The 25858-nt window shown below is 48.3% G+C and overlaps 1 protein-coding gene across 1 annotated transcript in view; it reads left to right on the plus strand.

The window, feature by feature from the left end:
- The window catches only part of USP34 (ubiquitin specific peptidase 34), a 3618222-nt gene that overhangs the window by 3080351 nt on the left and 512013 nt on the right, over positions 1-25858 (plus strand). The window contains exon 67 of the mRNA XM_069608012.1: positions 8987-9621. Coding sequence (XP_069464113.1) covers positions 8987-9621 — 635 coding nt within the window. The remainder of the gene's footprint in view (positions 1-8986; positions 9622-25858) is intronic.

A 25858-nucleotide genomic window follows, 5' to 3' on the forward strand; every position in this document is an offset into this window, starting at 1 on the left:
TTCCCTGAATAAACCCCACCTGGTCGGAATGATCCAATTTTGGCATGAGCCTCTCCATTCTCGTGGCTAGAACCATGGTGAAGATCTTGGCGTCGACGTTTAAAAGGGAAATGGGGCGATATGACCTACAATTCTTGGGGTCCCTTCCCGTCTTGGGTATGACTGTTATTAGTGCTCTGCCAAACGATGGAGGAGCCTTCCCTGTGGCCAAGATGTTATTGAACAGTTTAGCCATGTGCTGAGCCAGACAACCCGAGACTGTTTTGTAAACTGATGTGTATCTGTCATCGCTGGGGTCTTTCCCAACTTCAGTCCACTAATGGCTCTCAATACCTCTTGCTGTGAGATCGGGCTTCGCAAGTTCGTGACCTCGCTTTCCTGGAGAGCTCGGAAGGACAAGTCTCTCAGATATCTATCAAGCACCTCCTTTCCCACCACCCTCTCCTCTCCATACAATTGCTTGTAGAATGCTGTAAATTCCTGGGTAACTTCCCACGTGATGGAGTTTAGCTGCGCCCCAAGTCTTCCATTTCAGAGAACCATCTGTCTGCCTTTTGTCCCCGGAGCCTCGATGCCAACAGGGCATACGCCTTGTCTCCCTTCTCATAGTATCTTTGTTTAAGGAACTGTAGGCTTATGACCACCTTCTCCACCTCCAGTTCCTTGAACTCACATTTTCTCCCTTGCCCTTCTGAGTTTGTCTTCATCCTTCCCCCCCCACCTCCCTCCAGTTCTCCGGTTTTCAACCCACGGATCTCACCTCTCAACTTCATTTGGTAGGTCCTAACCCTTTTCTTGGCGGCACGCTCCCTTATCAGGCGGCCTCTCCAGGTGGCTTTAGCTGCCTCCCAGACCGTTCCCAGTTCCACCTCTCCAGTGTCGCTGTGGCTAAAGTACTCCTCTATTGCTCCCCTCATTTCTTTTGCGAAGGCCGAGTCCTTTAGCAACATATCATGGCAGCGCCATAGAGATTCTTTAGATCTAAAGCCCGTCATCGATGTACCCATGTCAACCATATCATGGTCTGTCCAGCTGATGGGAATGAGTTCACTGGGGGTTACCCTCTGGACACGCTGATGATGCACGAACCAGTAATCGATACATGGACTGGGGAGAAGGAAGTGAAACCTCTTGTGGCCGGGTGCAGCTCCCTCCACACATCAATGAAACCCTGATTGGTCATATACCCAAGGAGGCCCCCCTCCGTCTGTATGTCACCACCACCTCCCAATTGGCCCTGGCCACCACTGTGATCCATGGGCCGATCTGCCCACATGTTAAAGTCCCCCCCCAGCCCAGCAAGAGGAGTCCCACTGCTCGGGTAAGTATCTCTCCCATGACTCCAGGTAGGAACTGGGACTGTCACGTGTTGTGGCAATATACTGTGGCATGGGTCACTTGAACTCCCTCCATGGTCCCAGAGACCATGAAGGCCCTCCCATCTGCCCTCCTCCAGATCTGTGGTTCACCTATGCAGATTCTCTGGTTAATAAGGATGCCCACTCCCTCCTTTCCCCCTTCGGAGTGGGCCCCGATGCCCAGAATACCTGCCCAACTTGAGCACCTGGAATGCACATTTCCTCTCCTCAGAGCAGCCTAGTTTCCCGCACCATCACTATACGTCCGAACCCTATTGCGAAATTCCCTTCCTAGCAATGAACGATTGATTGGTGGGCTAATTCAAGCCCTTGACATTTAGGGTCCCCATCTCAAGTGCATCGGCTCGGTCTCCTGTGTCAATTCGCCCCATTCTGAGCACTGATCAAATGTTCAGACCACTCTATTCCTAGAAACACCTTGAGGTTCAACCGCTTGCAGACTATCCCCCCCAAGCACTCCCCACCTCCTTTACCCCTGTGACTATGATATGATATGTCATATATAAGGCGCCTATACACAAGTGTTTCAAGTGTCTCTCTGGGCTCTTGAGTCCTCCCATATGAGCATCGCTATCCTACCCTTCTGATGGAAGCCTTCACCCCCCCCCCCTGTTCTCGCCCCCTCTTCACAGATCCCCCCACTTGCCCCTCCGGTACCTCTCACCCTGGGACCCCCTTCTTCCCTGCGAGATGCCCACCTTGTGATGGGCCATCAAGGGTAACCAATGCTTCGCCTACCGTCTCACATATAATCTCACTTCCCCAGTCTGCTCATGAACATCGCAGGCCACCTGGAGCCTGTGTTTACATCCGTCCGCTCTTTTCACTAGGACCTCAGTCTTATTTCGCCATTGGTGGAGTGTTGAGCTTCTTACATTTTCTGCCCCCTGGCATTCTTCTCTTTACGCTGCGATTACCCTCCTGGCTCAGTTCCATTGCTGCACCACCAGTGTCCTCAAACGAAGGCTTCGGAGGGATCTCCTCCTTTAAGACATTCAAGACCTGTTGCGCCTACTGTCCTCTTGTGATCCGGTAGTCCACCTCTCCTCATTCGAAGGTTAGCGCGAAAGGGAAGGACCAGCGATATCTAATACCCTTCTTCGTAAGCCATTGGGTCAGAGGACGGCAGTCTCTGCGTCGGGATAGAGTAAGACCTGATAAGTCCTCAAATACTTTGACTGTGTCTCCTTCGAATTGAATACTGCCCAGGCACTTGGCTTTCTCAAGCACTTCCATCTGCTCCCTGTACCTCAGGAAGCGAACCACTATCGAACTCTGGCCCCTGCCACCTCAACCGCCACCTCTATGGGCTCTCTCCAACTGAACATCCTTTCCTCCGTCTGCCATGAAGATGCAGTTAATCAGATCATGGACCTTCCTCCCCACGTCTGCAGCCGTCTCTCCCTTCTGTTCTTTTACCCCAAGGATACATAAATTGTTGCAACACTCTGTTTTCAATGTCATCCAATTTCAACAAGTCGTCTCTGGTCAGGGCCGGCTCGCTCACTCCCTCCACCATGATGTCCTTCGTGCTCGGGGATTGGCCCCCACCTCCGCTGCTCTGTGTCTCCTAGTTCCTGGGCCGATCTGCACTGACCCGCCGGTTGTGTCTTACAATGTCAGTGGCTCTGCGGTCAGGGGAGGGGAAGGGGGGAACCTGGTCCCGAGTTCCTGGCCTGCAGTGTCTCTGGGGCCACCTCCAGACCGGGTGGTGGTCCCAGTCTGGCTGTCCTATAGTACCTCACCCCTGTGGGCCCTGGCTATGCCCTTATACCTCACCTGCCATGGCTGGGGCGCAGTCTCTGATCAAGTTTCACCCTTAGGGCCCGGGGCTGCTCCTCACCTCAGATGTTCCTTGTGTCCCAAGGCACCAACTGTCACTGCGGTCCAAGCTGCTCCACAGCAGGCTCCCGGCTGGGTCTCCTCCTGTCCCGCTGCTTCGGGGCTGCGCTGGCACTCTGCTTGCTAGTGGGAGGGGGTCAGGTGCCACATTTGCCTCAGTGGGTGCTCCGGTAGGTCCATGGCTCCCACCTCTCTGCTTGAGCGCACCGTCCCAGCCTGTTTGCCTCCAGTGCCGCCAGGGAGCGCGCCCCTCAATTGGGCTCTGCACTGGTATGTGCCACGGGTTTCTGCTGTTCCCGAAATGTGTATATATGCTTCTCTGGCTGGTTGGGGGATGCAAATATCCCTCCTGAAAGGCTGCTGCCTCCCCGCGGGTGCCTCACAGCTGGAGTGCCCCGACCTGGCCTGCTTGCCTCTAGTGCTGCCGGGGAGCTCGTCCCTCAATTCGCTTCCACGACGAATGTGTGCCTCGAGTCTCTGCAGTTCCTGAAACGCAGGGAAACGCTTCTGTGGCTGCTGTGGGGGAGGCAGTATCCCTCCTGGAAGACGGTGTGTAGCGGAGCTCCGTCTCTAGCAGCCATCTCGGTCTGCGCCCCCCTGGTGGTGTCCAGGACAACCAGTTCTTATATATGTTTCACTGAGGCCTGCATAGATAAGGCAGTTTATTATCAGACAGTCTCATGAATCATCTGCATTTTGTAGTGCCGTGCAGAGGCAGGGAAGGAGGTCAGAACTATGCATTCTCTCTACAAAAGGGGTCAAGGCCACATCGCCATTGCAAAAGGGGACCTATTGACGGATATTTGTCTAGCAGCAACATATTCCTTCTTGCAAGCACTACTGTTTGGAATCGCTTTCTGGACAGGATGCTCCCTTTAGTAGAGCATTTCTCCAAAACCTCTTGGTTTAGGGGTACTCTACTCTCCTCCGGAGTGATAGGTACTGTTGTGGGAGTTAAGATGAGCAATCTGTTGGCGGATGCAATCCATTAGAGGGGGAAAATTGCTTACCATGTAGTATTGCTTCGATGGATTCTCCATTCTCCTCCCACAGGATCATCATCACCCTCCCAGTTTATTCCACTTTCCTGAGCTCCAAGTAAAAAATAGAAGAAAAGAAACAAAAGAGAGCTGACAAACTGAGGTAATTTCTCTTTAGTTGAAATTGTCCCTACTGAATTGTTCCCTTAGCTGCTGAACTCAGGGGAAGGTGGAAGGGGGGGCGCAGAGAAGGGGATTATACAGGTCATGGAGCATTGTTTGCTCTACTAGAGTATGTCACATCCAGGATCATAGGTGTGGACCATCGGAGGTGATGGTGCCAAGTTACACTTAAACCCGTTTATAAAAGTTTACGAGAACAGTTTGGGTGTCTATCCAGATGAGTCTGGGAGGGGAATCCATAGAAAGAAAATGACATGTAAGCCATTTTCCTTTCTGGGTCCTTGTCAGTTTCTCTGGTTTAAGAGTGTTCCATCATTTTTATCTGCTTGTCTCTTGAGCTTAAGGGGTTTCCTCACACTGGGTTTTATATCTGCCTGTTTTCCCGGGGCAAGATCCTGGGCCAGGCTTGAGGAGCTAAGTATTCTCATAGGTGATGAGGTGTTAGCTTCAAAATTTGTAGAATGTGGAATATCTTTCCCATGGCATTTAACGAGAGTTGAGCAGCCTGGGCTGTCTTCAGCCTTCTCAACATACCAAGAAACATTTACTTATTTCCATGTGCCCGAGAGTGTCTTCTCCTGGTACTTTCTCTATACTGGTATGGACCTTCCTTGAAGCTGCACCATATTTTGCTTCTTCCTCCCTCCATGGGTGCAGCCCCTTTAGAGTAAGGTGTTTGCCCTAATGGCGGGCCAACTGGTCTCCACAGAACTTCCTATATTCCTGGTGTCTCTGCTCTTCTTGAACTTTTCCTACCGCCTCTTGTTCTCCCCTGATCTTCTCCTTCTCACCGCCTCCTTCTGATGTACCCTAACCTTCCACCTCCTTTTCCCCACCCAAACCCTCCTGCTCTTCACCAGCCTCCCACTGCTTTCTCCCACCTACTCCTGATCTTCTCTTCTCCTCCTGTTCACCAACCTCCTCATGTTCTTCCACCATTCTTTTTCTCCTTCCACCACCTTCTCCCCCTCTAGCAGGCAACCTCGTCTCCACTGTCCCAACCTCCTCCTCCAAACAAAACTGTCATCTCTGTATTCTCATGAATAGTTCCTTCTCGACACACCCACACTTTCCGACAAAGAGCCTACCTTTTTATAGCCCTATAACCCCTGCACTTGGCCAACATCAGCCCCTCTATGTTCCTAAATTAATGAAGGCATGGGATTGAATGGGGCACAGGGGATCAGCAGGCCTCCTAATTAACTGAGAAGATGGGCATATCCTTTAATTGGCAGGTCTGCCATCTTTTGTGATACGTCTCTTTATCTGGCCCAACATGGAGCGTCAGGCAATGTGATGTGGTGATTCAGCTTCACTGAACCTGCTGTGTGAATTTACTGGTAACCACAGGGAAACGCATGCGTCCCTTGGCTTTCTCCCACTTGTGGGGCAGGGACGGTTAGCCCTAACTTCATGTTCTGCAAACATTTGCAAACTCGCTCTGCCAACTGGGTCCAAAGTGTCTGTGAACCCTTGTGTATCTGCACAGGTCTGTGAGCAAGACGCCCAGCCTCTTTAAAAGAGAACCCAGTGCATGAACGTGATCAGCTGTATGGCTACTTTCGGATCCCAGTGCTAATTTTACACCTCTGAATTGCTCATGGTCGAAAGCCTTAGAGAGATCGTCCCGCTGACGGTTCTCTCTATACAAGTGGATATCTTTGGTATTCGGGTCAGAGGTTGATGAAAAGAATGGTTGTTGCTTCCCCTGCAACTGTCACCTAATTTATGGAGGGAGCTTAATGTGAGTGACCTGTATATCCTCTGCATGCCCCCTCCGGACCCATCATCCCCTTACATGACAAGGCATCCGGCCAGCTTGGTTACCTCGTCAAAAGTCCCCATAATCAGGCAGGGGACTTTGTGAGAAGCCCTTTTTTCTGTATACTTGATTTGCCAGAATCAGTACAGAAAGTGCTTATTTGAAAATGTGTTACTATAATGCAATACCAGATGTGTATATATATATATATATATATATATATGTTTTTGCAGTATAATATTTCTCACTTTCCCCCAGAAACTGGCTGTCACTCTGGTCCTCTCTAGGTGGGACTATTGCAACAGCCTCTTTCTAAATCGTTTTTGCAGTATAATATTTCTCACTTTCCCCCAGAAACTGGCTGTCACTCTGGTCCTCTCTAGGCGGGACTATTGCAACAGCCTCTTTCTAAATCTGCCTGCCTCTACTCTTCAACCTTTACAACTTATCCAGAACAGGACTGCAAGACTTGTCCTTGGCCTCAAGCCCAGGGATCGTATCTCTTCAGCACTGAAATCTCTTCATGTGACTGCAAGGATCAACTTCAAGACCCTCTGCATTGTCCACAAGGCTTTTTAGGGCCTGGGACCACTCTACCTACAACTTTCTCTTGCAAAACATCTTCCTTCTCGAGCTCTCTGCTCATCCACCTCCAACTCTCTGACGGTCAGATGCTTCTCCAAGCAGCAGAGAGTTGGGGGAAGATCTATCTCCTCGGCTGGGGCTCCCCCTGGAACAGCCTCCCTGCCTCTCAAGCTTGAGCAGAACCACCTCCGGTTCCGGAAGCAACTCAAGACTTACTTTTCGCTTCCGCTTTTTCTCTTCCTCTCCCTCGCTGATGCACCTCACTGCTCTGCGCACTGGTCACCTGGTCACCCTCTGAATTCTGGTCCAGGCTCCTGCATGTCCAGTTACCCTCGCATTGCCTCCGCGCTCCCCAGCAGTTAAGGGTCTGTATATGCAACCCTACAGTGCCTTCTCTCTGCACCTATGAGCCACCTGCTGGCTGCACTTGTGAGTTAACTGCACACCGCCCCTCCGCCTGGCACTTCACCCCTTCTCTCTTCCCCGCACTTGTGCGATCTGAATGACACAAGGCCTAGTAAGATCGCTATTTGTTTCCCCCTCCTTGTCTTGTCACGCCTAGAAACACTTGTGTACAGGCCAGTTATAAATGCACATCATATCATATATCATACATCATATTACCCATTCAAAGAGATTTGGTCTAGCTTTTCTCCCCTCAGATAGATGCCTTCACGCCCCTCATCCCAGGACCAGGAAAAGTTTTCCCTAACTATACTAACCACATTTTCTAGTGTCATTTTCCTGCAATAATACATTCGATGGCAGGCTGCACCAGTTGGGAATGACCTGCTGCCTGAGCTTCTTTTCTCTGGCTTTTAATGGGAGCAGTTGGTCATTGGATTCTGTGGCAGGTAATTCCAGAATGTTTTATTGCCATTTGTACCCAGAGATTTAATTCAGGGTGCTAATGTTATTTACTTTATCAGTAGAAAACGGTTTGCATGTAGCATGCAATACTTTTTTCACTTGAAAGAACCCAAACTACAAGATGGCTTCATTCAGAAATGGGAAAGGGAACTCTAGGAAGAGGCTATTTCCCATTTCCATCGCCACCGGAGCAGATGGTGGGTGAGGATTTGGGGAGTTAAGGATGTTAAGTTTCATTGTTTAACTTGGGTAGGTGGTAGGACACGGCGAGGTGAAAGATCAAGACTTTCTTTCGGGCTTCTTGGAATGTAGGCTAGTACCATTGTATAAAGCCTGAGTTCTGATCTGTTGCAAGTCTGTGGACCATATTTCCTGTACCTCCCACAAAAGATGCGGCACCGGATGCTCCGGCCACATAAACCAGCCAAATGAAGAGGAGTGCATAGGAGAGACCCACAGGCCTGACGAATGAGAGGAGGGTGCAGCAGTGGCAAGCAGGTTAGTGGCTCCAGGGAGGCACTTGGAGTGGGAAGCAGTGACTTGGAGTGGTGGGCTGGGGCTGCAGGAAGCGGATAAACAGTACATGGCGGTTGGGGGATAAAGAGGACAAGGTGAGGCATTTTGGGATGCATGGTATGGTGAATGTCATATATGGCTATTTGTGGCATGTTTGAGGCCGCTTCAAGGTGGCCAGAAAATGGAGTCTCTTTTGGATCGGACTTTAACGGCCCTCTCATAGACAAAGAATTGTTTTGATGATAATATACAAGGCTATTTAAGAAATATTCTAGTCCTGAGCGAGTTGATCTTTCTAAAGGGTAAACTGATATTGCATATATTGCATCACAAAATACTTTGTTGCTGACCTCAAAATCACACCCATAAGGCTATGATTATATTTTTAGGACTAGGAGAGGAGGCTTAATTGTGAATCTATAACAAGATGTAATACTGAATAATTAAACCTCAAGTGCAAGTAAGTCCATTTATATAGTGCTGACCCACCAATGTCTCAAGGCACTAATAAAGAGATCAAAGCCATCCATGTTTTATTGAATCTCCATGGATAAAAGGCATAATAGGTTCTTGCTAAGTTTGAACCTGTGACCAGCAAATATATTTTTTTTTAAATGTTACAACCTGCTGAACTCTGTTATAACTTGTGGCTGTACTGTGGATTAGCTCCCCTGGTACCACATTGTTAAAACGCACATCTACTGAGAGCTCTGTAGGTTGATTATGCAAGAAGTAGATTTCGTAAATTTATTTTACTTATTCCTTAGAAAATATCTGTTCATGATTTCATACTGATTTTGCTTGATTGTGGTGTGTATTACAAAGCCTGAAAAGACAATCATAAACTGTGTTTTCCTTTCTTTTCAAAGCTGCAGCATATCTTTTGGTTTCCCTTATTCCAAGCAATTCTTTCCGTCAAATGTTCCGATCTACTCGGTCCCTGCATATCCCCACACGTGACCTACCACTTAGCCCGGATACCACTGTAGTCCTTCATCAAGTCTACAATGTCCTTCTTGGCCTTCTTTCACGAGCAAAGCTTTATGTTGATGCTGCGGTACATGGAACTACTAAACTGGTGCCATATTTCAGTTTTATGACTTACTGTTTGATCTCCAAAACTGAGAAACTCATGTTCTCCACATATTTCATGGATTTGTGGAATCTCTTTCAACCAAAGCTTTCTGAGCCGGCCATAGCCACCAACCACAACAAACAAGCTTTGCTTTCCTTTTGGTACAACGTGTGCGTGGATTGCTCCGAGAATGTACGTCTTATTGTGCAAAACCCAGTTGTAACCAAGAACATTGCCTTCAATTATATCCTGGCTGACCATGATGATCAGGATGTAGTGCTCTTTAACCGTGGGATGTTGCCTGCTTACTATGGCATTTTACGGATGTGCTGTGAACAGTCTCCTACATTTACAAGGCAGTTGGCGTCTCATCAGAACATCCAGTGGGCCTTCAAGAATCTTACACCTCATGCCAGTCAATACCCTGCGGTAAGCGACTAAATAACATGCATGCTGTGATTCTCTTTACGTTGTAATGTTATGTCTCCCTTTCCTCTAGCCTGTTTGCAGCTCTTAATCTTTAAAGTAGTCCGCCTTGTTTTTCCTATTACTTGACAGTATTATGTGAATGATGTATCTTGATTTTAATAAATCTCTGTTTTGGGTGGATACTCCTACCCCTCAGCAAAAAATCCTGAATGACAACAGAGATCATATATATTTTGGTTCCCAGGATTTCCTTTCGGTTATCGGAGAGGAAATATGGTTAAATCATTCTTGAACGCCTGTATGAGCATCCTCATTTTCATTTATCTGTTGACTGATCACTGCAGCCAGATGATTTATTTTTTCACTATGTGAGCTAATTTCTGAAAGAGAGCCTGATGTTGAAAAGGGTACAAGACGATGGGTGAGATATTTTAGTAGGCATTCAGTTTACTTGACCATGGTAATGTTTATTTATATAGCGCCTATACACAGGCAAGTGTTTCAAAGCGCTTAAGGAGGTTGGGAACACAAGGGGGAAAAACAACAGTTGCTCAGAACCCTTGAATTTCGGAGACGATAATGGTCTGCACAGGCAGATTAATTGAATATGATACATTTAACAGTTTAGATACAGCAAATGGGCCTGACGGCGATTCTGAAGTTTTTCAAGTGTACATTAATGGGTGAAGACAAGGCAGATCAGACAGAACGACCTTCAGGAAGGGCTGTATACAGATTGTGCAAGTGCGGGCAGGGCAAGGGTGGGGCATGGGACAAAGTTCACCCAGTCGGTAGAGACTGGTAAAGTGCAGAGAGCGAAGCTATCAAGGAAGTATTTCAATTGAAGTAAGGGGTAGGGTGCAGTGCCCTGAGGCAATTGCAGAAGGACTGGCAGGGGTGCCTGCGACCTGTGAGACTCTGAGGTACGCCAGGCTGCCAGTCAGTAAGCTGTATGGAAAGGAGGTAGAGAAGGAAGAGCAGAGAGCTAGGTTAGCAGGGTAGGGTGAGAGAGAAGGAAGAGGAAGGTCTTGAGGAGTTTCCGGAACGTAAGAATATCAGGCTCAAGACGGAGTGTGGCAGGGAGGCTTTTCCAGAGGGAGGCGCATGCTGAGGAAAGGGATCTCCCTCCAAATCTCTGCTTGGAGAACCGGCTCACTCGCAGAAGGTTGGAGGTAGATGAGAGGCAGGCTCGAGAGAGACAGTATTTAGGAAGGCAACGTTGAAGGTAAGTAGGTCCCAGGCTCCAGAAAGCCTTGTGGACAATGTAGAGCGTCTTGAATTTGATGCTTGCAGTCACAGGGAGCCAGTGAAGTGGTTTCAGCATGGAGAGATGCGATCCCTGGCTTGACGCCAAGGGATAAGCTTGTGGTTCTGTTCTGGATGAGTTGCAGAGGGCGCAGGCAGAGGCAGGGAGGTCAAGGAAGAGGCTGTTGCAGTAGTCCAGCCTAGAGACAATTAACAGCAGATAGAATACTGTTTACCAGATTACGGCTTAACCTATTGCCATTAAAGAAAATACCACACCCAGGTGACCTCAGGAGCTGCCTGAAGAGTGAGAGTACTGTAGGCTAATAGCAATATTGTGCATAGTGGAACTTATAGCCGATAGGGATGCTGAGAAGAGATTGCTTGCACTTGATCCCAGGTGGACCTACACAAATAGGTTAACTATACCAGACGAGGGTTAAAAACAATGCATCTCCTAGTGCAGACATACTGAGATTAAAAAAGCTGTTTTGTATTAGTTGTCCCATCAAGATGATAATATGTCGGTTTCCTTATTTTAGAATTGCATTTATTGGTGGCTGACCCACAGGTTGGTTGTATCCTTCAATTTTAAATGGTAGCATTGTAATGTTTTGATTAGTATTGTGAAAATATTAATTTGTGTGATATGTTTTATGGGCTGTTGCCCGAAATAAGCTATTTCGATCGACTATGAGCTAAGGCAGAAATCAATATTCTCTTCACTCTAACTCTTAATTTTCTACTCATTTCAGCACTGTGGTTGTCTTATGTGTCTGCCTACCGATAACAACTATTCACAGCCGAACATACTCTAAACACTTCATGAACCCGCCATCATGTTGGATACTATTGCTTCAGAATTGCCTGTGCAGATGAGTCACAATGAAAGATGGGAGTGGGTAAATACTCTGTAAACTATTGATACCCTAAATAACACCAGCGAGTTCAGCTCTTACACCTCCTAAATAGATGTGCTCAGGTCATTCGAGGGCCATGTTTCTTGGTTGAAAAGACCATACATCATTTGGTTCTTAAAAGGCCTGTTTGCACAGTAGAACAGGAACACCACTAACTCGTAGAATACGAAAGGACCTGGTGACTCTGGATTTCATTAGAGCTTGTCTGATGCGGATAAAACAAGTGGCACTTAAATCCAGCCAATCAAGATTTGTTCTCTTTGTTGAATGATCTGTAGGTTGAGCCTTGATCTCTCCTGTGTCCCTTTTGAAAAAACGAGGAATGGGTTCAAGCACTGAACACTTCAGTCAGAGGATCACTATTTTACATTTCCCTTGTACTTTTACATGAGAATGAGAAAATTAGGATTTCCTCCAAATAAATTAGATGGTGGAGCTTGAAGAGGGTGTAATTAGTGGAGCCTGTAGAGGAGGAGGCTGGTGTAGCCTGGAAAGGGAGTGATTGAACTTGAAGGTCAATTTGGGATATACACAGTTTTTTTGTTTGTTTGTTTATTCATTTATAATGCGCGCCAGGCCCAGGGGTATCAAGGCGCAGTGGTTACAAGGAGATGCAAGGCTTGATTACAGAATAAATAAAATGGCAAACAGAAATGGGACAACAGTACAGTTAAAAAATAAATATGAATCAAAACACACAAAGAAGAGCACACGATCAGGCATATTATAAGAGCAGAGGGTATCTTCAGGTGGTCAGTGTAGTGGGTGGTGAGGGGACCGGTCCTTGGTGATCGGTCGCCTTGAGCTGATTGATGTAGTTGAGTCTAAAGCTCTGATAAGATTGGTCTTCTTGGAGTGAGGGTGGCAGGGAGTTCCATAGTTGAGCTGCTTTGACAGGGAAGCTGCAACCTCCGACTTTAGAGAGTTTATATCTAGGAATGGAGAGGCAGTTAGTGTTGGCTAGTCTGGAGGGTCTGATAGAGGTCCGTCTATGGAATCTTTCGGAGAGATAGCTAGGGGCGGCATTGTTCAAGGCTTTGTGGGTAAGTGAGGCCATTTGTAACTGGATTTTGTCATGGGTTGAGAGACAGTTGTTTTGGCACCTAGTTTCAGATATGTGATTTCTCCTGGCCACGCCGAGGGCTGCTCTAAGGGCATTATTTTGTTAAGTTTGGATTCTCCGGATGATGGATTTATTGGAACCAATGTAAAGGGCGTTACAATAATCCAACCTAGAGAGAATGAGGGCTCTGGCCAAGATGATACTACTGTTATCAGAGAGAAAGGGTTTGCCGGTTCTAATGAGTTTACAAGTGTAAGTGGTGGCCGAGGCCAAGGCATTCACTTGTTTAGTGAAGGCGAGAGTGGAGTCGAGGTAAAAGCAAAGGGTTTTTACCTCAGTGGCCACTTTGATGAGGTTACCATAAATTATGAAAGAATATTTTGGACCTAGTTTTTTTGAGGTTGGTGGGGGTACCCAACATGATGAGCTCTGTTTTATCATCATTCAGGCATAGACCGTGAGTTGCCATCCATGCCTGGATGATGAGGTAAACTCTATTCACCAAGGCCAAATCCTTGACGTAATCCTCTGAAAGTGGGAGGAGAATCTGAGTATCATCTGCGTAGTTAGTGTAGGTGATACCAAGATTGTCCAGATCATCGAAAATGGTCTTTGTGAATATGTTGTACACAGTGGGAGAGACTCATGAACCCTGGGGCACCCTGCAGGTAATAGGGATGGGTTCTGCGTCTGCTGACGGGGAGAAGACCTTCATGGTACTGTCACTTAGGAAAGACTCAATCCAGATTATGGCCTCTTTGGAGAAGTGTGCAGCTGAGTCTAGGTGGCTGCATCAGATCTTGTGATCCACAAGGTCAAATGCAGCCGAGAGGTCGAGGAGGAGAAGGCCCGATTTCCCCTTGTCCCTTAGCTCATCCACTGGGGCCTTCAGGTCAATGAGGGCAGTCTCAGTTTCGTGTTGGCGACGGAACCCTGATTGTCGAGCTCCTAAAAGATGGTGTAGTTCCAAGTATTTCTGAATTTGAAGGTATGCAACCTTGTTTAGAATTTTTAAAAGAAAGGGTACTGTCATGATAGGTCGGTAATTAGTGGGTCTAGAGTTTGTTTTTTAACAATGGGAGCACCCAAGATTCTTTTATTTTTATCAACTTTATTTAGTTATTCAAGAGCATAAATTACAGACATGCATGCATTGAAAATAATAAACAATAGCCTTGCCCATGTCTTCCCCTTTATCCGCTCCAGTCCCAGTTGCTCATGAGCTTTACTTATTAGAACTTCACCCCCCAACATAACCTCCAAACACTTGGGTGGAATACTACATCTTCCTCGACTTTCTTGAATGTTCTCCGGGCTGGGTCGCCCTTGCAGTCCAAAGTTCGCACTATCAGATAACAGAGACCTTGCGGAGTAATTTAGGCTTGAAATACATCTGTCCCTTATCATCATTGAATTCATGCAATGGCATCCAAGTATTCAGGTACTTAGAATAGGAACCATGAGCTATTGCCGTTACTTTTTCCATGGCCATCACTCCCCATAGCCTCACCCACCACATGGCTATTACCGGTCCCTGCTTGTTCTTCCATGTGCCAGGGTGATTCTTGCTGCGCTCAGCATGTGGGTTATAAGGCTGGCTTTAGACCAAGAGCTCGCATAACACCCCTCAACCACTTCCCCCAGTAGAACTACCACCGGGTCCCAAAGCAGTTGCGCCCCCGTTATCTCCTTGATATCGCTCAAGATCTTCTTCCAGTAAGTCTCTGCCATCGGACAGGACCACCACATGTGGATTAAATCCCAAGATTGTCCGCAATTTTTCCAGCAAGTTGTGGGGTAAGCCAGGCTTATGGAATGCATGCGTGCTGGCGTCATATACCACCGCAGGCAAAGTTTGTATGCCGCCTCTTTAATTGAAGCGTATTTGGAACTTTTAGCGGCCCTATGCGGCTCCAGGTCTCCGCAGATATTGGTGTCCCCACATCTGCCTCCCATCTTTGCATGTACAAAGGGGTCTGGATCAGCCACCCCCATCAGTCGATACAGTTTTGACGCTCCTTTTTCAGGCTGGCTTTCTTGTATTGTAAATTCCAACCCTACTGGGTCCCTAGATGCTCCCTCCTGGACCTTTGTGTTAGAGATCCAGTGTCTGAGTTGGATATAATGGAATCGCTCACCTTCCGGTATATCAAACCTAGCCTTGCAGCCCTCAAATGTTAGGGGTATCCCTGCTTCGTAGAGATGCTTCAATACCAGGGTTTTCTCCCTCCCCTTCCAAAGTGCCCAGATGTCAGCCTGCATCCCTGGAGTGAAATCTGGGTTATGATCAACCGGTGCGAAATGACTTCCCCCTACTTTTACCTTTCTGCCCCTTAGTACTTTGTCCCAATACCACAGAGTGGCCTTAGTTGATTCCAGTAATGTGCCCTCCTTGCCTCTATGTCGTGCCGCTAGAAAGCCGAGATTACCCAGGGGAGTCTTAGTTGCATCTCTTTCGATGCTAGCCCATCGGTTCTGGTTTTCTCTGGGTGGCCATTGCAACATGGGTGCTACCTGTGCTGCCCATAAATACCTCCGGAGTTCTGGAACCCCCAGGCCCCCTAGAGGTTGTGATCTAAAGAATACCTTCTTGGGGACCCTCAGTTTTTTCCCCCTCCAAATGAAGGACATCACCTCCCTCTGTAGTTTTTTTTATTGCTGGGCCCGGGACGCGTATTGGGAGAGCGCCATCACATACAGAAACCTAGGGAGCAGGGTCATTTTAATCGCTGTTATCCGTCCCAACCATGATAATTTCTGCAAGTCCCAGGACCAGGATATTAGCCCCATATAGTCTTTCATATGTGGGGGTCAACTGTATTCCCAGATATTTTACCGATTTCTGTTCCCATTTCAAAGGGTATCTACTCTCCCATTCTGACACCTGTTCTATCCTGTTAGGCAGAAACCTGTGCAGTTCCCTTAGGGACCACTGCAAAAGGCTTAAGACTACAGGTGTTGGCAGTAAACCCAATTGGTAGCAGTCTGTACCACCCAGATTTACCTGGTAGCTGTGGCTGAGCAGCCATACTTCTCTCAAGAAGAGTTAGACAGTATATAGAGTATACAAGATAGGTACCAAAATATAGTAGCACAAGCAAACACTGACCAGAGCTTTGGTATCAAGTATATAATTATTTATTTAAAGACACACTTAGAAACACTCTAGCACTATTATTGTAAGCAAGTTCAAAAACACAGACACTATTAATATTTATACATCCCTTATTCCTCATTAGACAAGTGTTCGGCAGAAACCTGTGCAGTTCCCTTAGGGAACACTGCAAAAGATTTAAGACTACAGGTATAGCAGTAAACCCACTTGGTAGCAGTCTGCACCACCCAGATTTACCTGGTAGCTGTGGCTGAGCAGTCAGACTTCCCTCAAGAAGAGTTAGGCAGTATGCAAAGTATACACAATAGGTACTCAAACACGATAGTACAAGCAAACACTGACCAGAGCTTGGTTTCAAAAGTCCATAGTTATTTATTTTAAGAACACATAAGTTGAAAACACTCTAGCAATATATAGTAAAACACTTCAAACACAGTTATATGGAAAGCAGTCCCAACCCTTATTCCTAACTAGACAACTCTTGGTTAACACCACATAATTCAAACAGAGGTGAGTGCTTAACGTTAGATGACACTCTAGTGGTTCAAAGAAGGGAGGGAAAAAGAGCAGAATTAGGATAAACACACCACTCTAAGGTCAAGAACACTTTCAGTAGGCTCAAAAGAAGCACAAAGTCACAGGTGAGCAAAAGTCACTAGGCAAGGCCCACTCTTAGAGCAGACAGAGCGAAAATGTGCCCAAGATCACACAGTTATTAGGGATTCAGAGTCTTGCAAAAGAGTTCAGAAAGAGTTTAGAGAGGCTTAGAAAGTTTAGCCAGGGTGTCCCAGGCACTCCCAGGTTCGAAAGCCGGGGGCTAAAACTACCCTGTACAATCGGTGGCAAGGGAAGCCAGGCGGAACACGGTACCTTAAACGGGAAGGATCCTCCAGCGGTGGCAGTTGTTCCAGGCAGTGGCAGCAAGGCTCGACGTCGGTCAGGGAAGAAGAAGTTCTCGCTGAAGAGCAGAAGAAGAAGGTCGTTGCACTGCCCGGGAAGAAACCAGCCGCGGAGTCCTCCGGTTAAAGGGTTGTACCGACTTTCGCGGTTGTGGTAAAAGTGTGGTATTCCGGTTGCCGGGGTGCTTGGCACGGGCAAGGCGGCCACGAGATACCTCGAAGAAGCGGAAAGAAGGTGAAAACTGGTTGTCCCCACCAGTCAAGGGAAGGAGCCACTCCGTTAAGAGTTCTCCTCGGTCGTTGGGAAAAGTGGTGAGACGGTTCAGCAGGGCTCCACCGGGTGGTGTCGTCGTAGCAGGTCGGCTCAGCCCTTCCCTCGTCGGATTCTTGGTCCTGTGGCGACTTCTGAAGTTCCAGTCCCCAAAGCCCTGCTTTTATGCAGCAAACCCCCATTCACCCAGCCTAGCTGTCACTCAAACATGCTAAGTGGTGAGCCGGCCGGCTCTCCACTTGGGCCAATCAGGACGGAGTGCGACTTGAGTTACCAAGGTAACTCAGTCCAGGGTGCCTAAATCCCCCTCCACCCCTCCTAAGTACCCCAGACAGAGTGGCACCACTTTGGAGGGCTTCTGTGGAGAAGCCCGCCAAAAGTGGAACAAAGGGCTCCACTTTGGGTCAGAGTTACAGAGGCGAACGCCAACGCCATTTTAGAATCAAGTTTTGGCAAAAAATCCCAACCGGAGTTATAATAATAAATATATAAACCGGCGGTATGTTTGAGGCTACTGTAAATAAATAATTAAATGTGTTAGCCTAAAACAATGGGAAATCCCATAGGAAAATATTCGCGGTTGAATATAAAAAGTAGTTTCCACTGCCACCACCAAAACTCGATCAGGGGGGACGGAGACGTGCCCCTTCGACTAACAGACCCTGGGGCAATCGAATTGCCCCAGCCAGTACGTCCACAATATGATGGTTTGTACTGGTTCTGTTCAGGATTTAAGACTAGTAAAGTCTTTGGTGACTTTACATGCCCTGGGAGACAGTAGTCAGTCCCAGGGTATGGAGTCTATGTTGGGGAGTCCCTAGGACACCCCTGGGTTACTGCACAGAGGGTGCTGTGTAACCCACATCACAAAAATACATGAGGCCCTATGGAGTAAAAGACCCCATAGCCCATTCAACACAAGGTTTAACCAAGAAAACACACTTCAAACAGGCCCAAGAGTGAGGGTAAAAGAGTCTCACTCTTGGCAGGAGAAAAAAGAAACCCCAGAAATCCAGCAAAGCTGCTGGGGGACTCACTAGGTAGGGAAATTCAGCCTAAACAGAGAATTCTCCCTAACAAGTAGTCTTAGTTAACACCACTTTTTTCCAAACAGAGGTGAGCGCTTTACTAAAGATGGCACTCCAATAAGTTAAGAAAAAGGGAGGGAAAAGGCAGAAATTAGGAAAAGCACACAACACAATACTTTAGAAGCACCCAGCAAGGCAGGAAAGTCAAAGTCTACTTGTGAGCAAAAAGTTCAGCGGCCAGGCTCCCTCTTGGAGAGAGTAGAACACCAATGCGCCCAAGATCACACAGTTTAAAAGGCTTGGAAAGTCTTGCAGAGAGTTTAAAAAGGAATTAGTTCAGCTCAGAAAAGTTCAGTTAGCCAGCCTAGGGTCAGCCAGGTGGTAAGTCGAGGATTTAATAGACACCTCGTACAGACCGTTGCAAGGGAGGCTAGGCGGACACAGTACCTGTGAAATGGAGAGGATCCTCCAGCGGGGGCAGTTGTTCCTGGCAGTGGATGCAAGGCGCGGCGTCGTCCAGAGGAAGAGAAGATCTCGACGTGGGGGAAAGCTGAAGGTCGTTGCACTACCTAGGAAGAAACCAGCCGCGGAGTTCTCCGGTTAAACGGTACTACCCTTTTATTCGCGGTAGTGGAAAAACGTGGTATCCCGGTTGCTGAGGTGCTTGGCACAGGCAAGGTGGCCACGAGATGATCCGGGAAGGCAAAAAGGCGGGCAAACTGGTTATCCCCACCAGTCAAAGGAAGAAGACTCTTCGGAATGAAGATCTCCTCTGTCGTTGGAAGAAGTGGTGAGTCGGTTCAGCAGGGCTCTACCGGTGGTGTCGTCGTTGCAGGTCGGCTCAGCTTCTCCCTCTTCGGATTCTTTGGTCCTGTGGCGACGTCTGAAGTCCCAGTCCCCAAAGCCCTGCTTTTATGCAGAAAACCCCCATTCATCAGTCCTAGCTGTCATTTGCCGAGGCAACTCAGTCCAGGGTGCCTAAACCCCCCTCCCACACATCCTGTAGACCCAGACAGAGTGGCACCACTTTTGGAGGCTTCTGTGGAGAAGCCCGCCAAAAAGTGGAACAAAGGGCTCGACTTGGGTTGGAGTTACAGAGGCGTACACAAACGCCATTTTAAAACCGAGTCCTGGCGAAAAGATCCAACCGAGGAATAAATATTAAATAAATAATCCGGCTGTATCTTTAACATTGCACCAAAAAGTGGTGCGTTTAAAATGAATGGGAAAATCCCATAGTAAATATTCTTAAGGAATATTTTGTGTGGTAACCACTGCCACCAGCCAGAAACTCGACGAGGGGGGACTGCACAGTGCCCCCTTGAAAAACAGACACAGGGGCAATCTAATTACCCCTACCAGTACTTCCACAATATGATGGTTTGTACTGGTTCTGTTCCCAATTTAAGACTAGTAAAGTCAATGGTGACTTTACATGCCCTGGGAGACAGTAGTCAGTCCCAGGGTATGGAGTCTATATTTGGGGGTTACTGAGGGTGCTGTGTAACACACTTACCAAAAACCACATGAAACCCTATGGAGTAAAAGACCTCATAGCCCATAAAACACATCACAAAGTCAAAGGATATCTCAAATCATGTCTAAGAGTAGGAGAAAAAGAGTCTCACTCTTAGCAGGAGAAAAAAATAAACCCAAAAAATCCAGCAAAGCTGCTGGGGGACTCACTAGGTTTGGGAAATTAGCCTTAACAGAGAATTCTCCCTAACATATCCTCTCAGTGATGTTAAGTGCCTTAGATTTAGGATAATTGATTTGGAACCCCGAGACCCTTGCAAACCCGTCTAGCAGTTCTATGGCTCTTGGGAGTGAGTGTGACGTGTCCTTCAAAAACAAGAGGACATAGTCCGCATAGAGAGCTACCTTTTGGGATCTTCCAGTGCCCACCTCCACCCCTTGGATTCCCGGGTCTTTCATAGGAAAGATCAATGGCGATAGTGGGCACCCTTGTCTTGTGCCCTTTCGGGTGGGGATACTATCTGAGAGCCGCCCATTAATCATTAGTCTTGTAAAAGGCTGTGTGAAATTGGCCATCACGATACGGGTGAAGATCGGACCACACCCGAACTTTTCAAGGGTCAGTTGTAAAAATTCTCAGTGTAGGCTGGCAAAGGCTCTGGCGGCGCCTAACGCCAATACCGAGAACCAATGTCCCGTTCTTCGTCCCCAATCTATCGTGTCTATGGCTCTACGAATATCATCGTAGGTGTGTCACCCTTTCACGAAGCCCGCTTGCTCCGGGTGAATTATACCCGGGAGGACCCTCGCTAGCCTTTGGGCCAAGACTGGAGTAGATTTTCATCCCCGTTTAATAGCGAGATAGGGCGGTAGCTCGCGCAGTCCAACAGATCTCTATCCGGTTTTAGCAGTAGCACCGTGGTCACCGGGCTCATGTCTCCAGATGTTCGCCCCGTATCCCGCATAAAGTTAAACAATTTTGTCAGGGGACCTACTAGGGTAGCCCGAAATGTCTTGTAATATGCATTACTTGGCCCATCTGGGCCTGGGTATTTGTGCCCTTTCAGTGCCCCTATGACCTCCCCCACATCTTCCTCAGTTATGGGTGCTTCTAGCATTTGCCTGTCCGATTCACTAATTTGCGGCAAGGTTACCTGAACTAGGAATGTTGTCTGCGCTTCCCTCTCCAGATCTTCCCCTTTCAAATTATCCGTATAGTATGAATGTATGACCTCCTCTATTTCCTCTTCCCCCCCTCACAAGGTCTCCCTCCCGGTTTCTAAGTTGGACTATGCGATTCCGGTGTTTCTGCTGTCTCAGTTTGGCTGCGAGGAGTCGGTTGGCTTTCTCCCAGTTTATGTAATAGAGTTGTTTGTTTCGCACAAGCAGTTTCGTCAGCCAAATGGGCTTCTAGGACTGCCCTAATTTTTTTCAATTCCTGCCATGCTTTTTGTGAGCCCTTATCTTTGTACTCCGTCTTGGCCTTTGCTACATTGGCTTCCATGTCCCGCCTCACCTTTTCCCGTCTGTGTGTGTGATAAATTTGCCCCTTAGTACTGCTTTACTGGCGTCCCAGTTTATTCCCGGAGTGACATTTTCTTTAAAGTAATTCTTTAAGGCCTGCTCTATGTCTGGTCGAAGCGCCAAGTCTTTCAGAATCACCTCAGTTATGCGCCATGGTTTGTGGGACTGCTGCCGTGGGTTGATAGGCTCTAGCTCTACGAGGACCGGCGCATGATCGGATAGGCACCTCACTCCAATTTCCAGTCCTGTGACTTGTGGGATCAGAGTGTCTGAGATGAGAACCATATCGATTCGGGAGTGGCCCCTATGAACCGCTGTGTAATGAGTGTATGCTTTATCTTGCAGGCAAAAAAATCACCATGTCTCTGTTAGGTGTAGTTCCCTCATGAATTGTGCTAGGGCTTGTCTAAACGTGTGATCATTAGTGGTGGCAGGAAGGGTTTTGTCCATCGCAGCATCCATCACTCCATTAAAGTTGCCCCCAATCATGTTCTTCCCTACTCCCCACTGAGGGATCGTGGGCAGCAGTTTCATCAGGAAGCAATCCTGCCCTTCATTGGGGGCATACATCGACACCAGCATGACCTGTTGTCCCATCAGTTTCCCTCCCAATATTAAGTAGCGGCCTTCCGGGTCTTTCTTTATGAATTGTTTCTCAAAATTGATACTCCCCCTTTCTTTTGTCCCACTGGAAGCAAAAAATTGCCCAAGGAAGGCCCTATGCCTTAGTCTGTGTTCATCTTCTGTGAGCAAATGTGTTTCCTGCATCCACACCACTGAGGCCTGCATGTCCCCCAGCCTATTCATCATGGATTTCTGTTTGACTTGGGAGTTTAGCCCTTGAACGTTTAATGTGACACGTGTTAAATCAGCCATTATTGTACCTTGATGCCGTGCCTATCATGATGCGCTCAAGCCTGTCCGCCCTTCTGGATATCTCGTATGTGATGTGTGTAGCCTCCACCCAAATAACATAACCACTCCCCTCCACCCCCCAACTCCCAAACTCAAACTTCCCCATTGAACTCTCACTGTGGTATATCCACACCGATTCACTGGGTCCATTATCCACCCCGGGAAATTTGGGAACTGGTTCTCCCCCCCACCCCCCTTCTTTTTAATCCATTGAACTTTTCATATTCGCCCCCCGCTCGGGCGGGTTGCACCCCGTAGCACATATTTACCCTCCATCGCAGTGATGTACGTAAGGATCCTGCACAACTCCCTTGATTCTCAGCCTTCAAGTCCCAAGCTGATCCCATCTGTGCTGTGGAGTTTCATGTTGGATCCGTGGCTTTGGGTTCTTTGTTGCGGCCCCTCGGACGGGGACGTGCAGGTTTCCATTGCTCCCTCTCCGACCTGCCTTCGCTCTCCCTGCATCCAGATGGGGTACTTTCTTTGCCGTTGCTTTAACTGCCTTCTTCCCCTCTCATGAGGTCCTCCATTTCCTCCTCTTTCATGATCGTGAACCGTTGCCCCTTCCGAAGCAGAGCCCGGTCAGGTATGCCCACCTGTAACGCACACCCCCCTGGTCCGTAGACAGTCTGTGACGACCCTCAGGTGTTTCCTTTTAAAGAGGGTAGTTTGCGCTAGATACTGATATAGTTGGATTGGGGTGGACCGGAAGTTTATAGGTTCCTTCTTCCGAGCAGCCTTCATGATGTCCTCTTTCAGCCGGAATAAATGTATCTGGGTCAACACGTCTGGGATTAGATTTTTGTTGAGCTGAAATGTGGAGTACACCCTATGTGTCCAGTCCAATACGATGTCTTTCATTCCCAATGTCCAGGATTTGCTGAAACCGATCTATCACATATTTTTGTAGGTCGGAGTCCGCCACGGACTTCGGAATCCCCCAGATTCGTATATCATTTCACCTAGACCTGTTCTCGGCATCCTCCTGTTTACTCTGGACCCGCTCCATCTGTTGCTCAAGTTCTTGTACCCGTTTTGCTAGTTCTTCTTGCTCTTGCCTTTGTTCGGCCACCACAGTCTCCACCTCATCGACCCTTCTCTCTACCGCCATGACCCCTGTATTTAGGTGCGTAATGGACTTAGCTAGGTCGGATGCACAGTCCTTTATGTCCTTTTTCAGTTCCTGCAGCATTGCAAGCAGATCTGACTTTCGGATCGGTGGGTCTTCGTGTTCATACGGACCTTCCGATGGAGGGGAGTGTATTTGGGCCATCGCCTGTAGTTGGCTGCGCCTTTGGGTCTCTGCAGATTGCATCATTGCTTTAATGTCTCCCGAGGCTGCCCCCTTCGATTTCGTTAATTGCTTGGCCATGTTGCCTATATGGGAGGCAAGGAGTGTCCTCGCTTACTGCTTCGACCTAGGCCGTCGTTGGTGCTCCGCCAATGTGCCCTGCTAGGGGTGCTTCTCTTAGGTCTGTCGTGGCGTGCCTCTCTTATGCTGTATGCACTCTTGAGGGTCGGCAAGCCCATCCCGGGGAATTGTCTGTCTCTCAGTACCCCTCCGACTTTTGTCCCCCAACGCTATGTGCGTTTGCTCACACAGGTTGTGAAGCCTTACTGCTGCCCGTGCTGGGGGTGGGACATGTGGTTTTCACCCCTTTCTTCCTTGACGCTATGAGGTTTTGCAAGTCTTGCAAGATGTGGGGGTTTCTTGTTCGCACCGCCTTGGTGAGATTGGCCTGTGCTTTCTCCGCCTTTTCACCCCCGGGGCACCTCTGCTGCATATCTTCAAGGGAGAGATCAGGGGTTCTCCCTAGTGCTTCCTTGCCGCTTCCAACACATCACTGCCCGTTTGTGCAGTAATTAACCCTGGTGCCTCTTATTTCCCACTCTCCCCGGGGGCATCCGTACGTTGGTTGTTGCGCCTGCTTGTGCCTCCCAGCCCCCTTGGGTGCCACATTGATTAACCATGCAGTAGTGGCCTCTGAATCCTCCCGGCTTCGGTCTTTCCCTCGGGCATTCTTCATGGATTACCTGCTTTTGCTGTCCCTAGAGAATCCCGGAATCTCGTCCTCTCATGGACCCTCTGCCACTCACTCTGGGCCGTCCCGCTAGAAGTGCGGGTGGTTCTTACAGCCCGCCTTTAGCTGTACCCTCGGGGGCCCAAAGCTGTCGCCTACGTGGGTCGTCCTTGCATCTTCACGGCCTCCGCCTCTGGGTCGCTGTGATCTTCACCAGCCCGGATAATGCCTCGCAGCACCTGATGGATGGCACCCAGCGCAGTCAAGTTGGAGCACTCGCCGGGGGTGTGGACGTCCGCTGCTATCTGTCCCGGGCTGTGCTGTTCTGCTGCCGAAGCTCTGCTGCGCCCGCCGGATGATTCTTGGCGCACGTGGAGTTGTAACTGGGGGTACAGGTGCCCTGAGCAGTGAGGCTTTTCACTGCTCACACCCCCCTCCTGGCTGCTTCCAGCACCTCCTCGCCCAATGCCTCTGGGCTCCCGCTTTCTTTCGGAGTTCACTCCGGGTCCTCCGCCCGCGAGGGTGGGGGGAGGGGCCTCACGCAAGGCTACTTCAGCATTTGGGGCCTCTTTCGGGACGGGAAAGGGTCCCCAGAGCTCACCGAAGAGGCATCCGTCGGCGTCCTCGGCTAGCCATGCCAGCACCCAAGATTCTTTAAGGTTAGTAGAGATGGAGCCAGATGCAAATGAGGCATTGATAAGTTTTGAAATAAAGGGAGCAATATCCCTCGCTGCGTTCTTTAAAAGCTGGGCTGGACAGAGATCACCCTGGCAGTTGGAAGGTTTAAGTGAAAGTATGACTTTTTCTTCTTCGATGATGGAAGTTTTTGAAAAGTTGAAGCGGGTGGGAAAGGTGTCAAAGGTCATGTCGGGAGTCGTGTTTTCAGGCGGAGGTAAAGAATTAAGGGATGCTTTCTTTTGGGTTATTTTATTTTGGAGGGTTGGATACTTTATTGGAGAGCGCCTGTTGGATATATGAGCACCAAGTTTTGTCTTTAGTGCAGGTGTCTGGCGTAGGGTTAGGAGTCTCTAATTCTTTTAAGATTATGAATAATACCTTCATGCTGGAATTTGCTTGAGAGATACGGATGTTGTATGATTCTCGTTTGGCCAGGCAGATTTCCTTTTTGTAAAGGGATGCGATCTTAGTCAATTCAGTTCTATTTGCTTCTGAAAGGAGTAGTCTCCAGACGGCCTCATAGTTTATTTTCTTTAGCCGTAGGTTTTTTAGGTGTGGGGTGAACCACTTGTTAAGTGAGTTTTAGGCTTACTTGGTCTCACTTTAATCTGGGCAATGATGTCAAGCGAAGTTGACATGATTTTATTATGCTAGTCAACGAGCTCTCCGGGATCTAAGCTATCTGCGAAAGAGTTAAGAGCAGGGAGAATGTCAGGAATGAGTCGATCCACTGTGCTATTCTTTTTGTTCCTAGTTGAGGTGGGTGGGGCAGTGGGAGTAACTGGAGGAGAGGTCTGGTGGTATTGAGTGTAAAAGACTGGAGGTAGTGGTCCGCCCAGAGTTGTGGGGAGATGGAGGTGATATTGACAATGCAGTTGTAATCAGCCACCCAGTCTAGGGTTCTCCCTTTGTTATGAGTAGGTGCATTCATTCTTTGGGTCAGACCGAGTTCGGACAGGATATTACTAGTAGAAATGACATGTTTGTCTAGTGGGTCATTAAAGCCAAGGTTGAAATCACCTAGAAGGATTCTAGAATGGCCTCTGAGAGAGTAGCAGCTTAAGGCAGCAGCTCCTGCTCTC

This window comes from Ambystoma mexicanum, chromosome 4q (genome assembly GCF_040938575.1).
Source record: "Ambystoma mexicanum isolate Mex_15411 chromosome 4q, UKY_AmexF1_1, whole genome shotgun sequence".
Lineage (NCBI taxonomy): Eukaryota > Metazoa > Chordata > Amphibia > Caudata > Ambystomatidae > Ambystoma > Ambystoma mexicanum.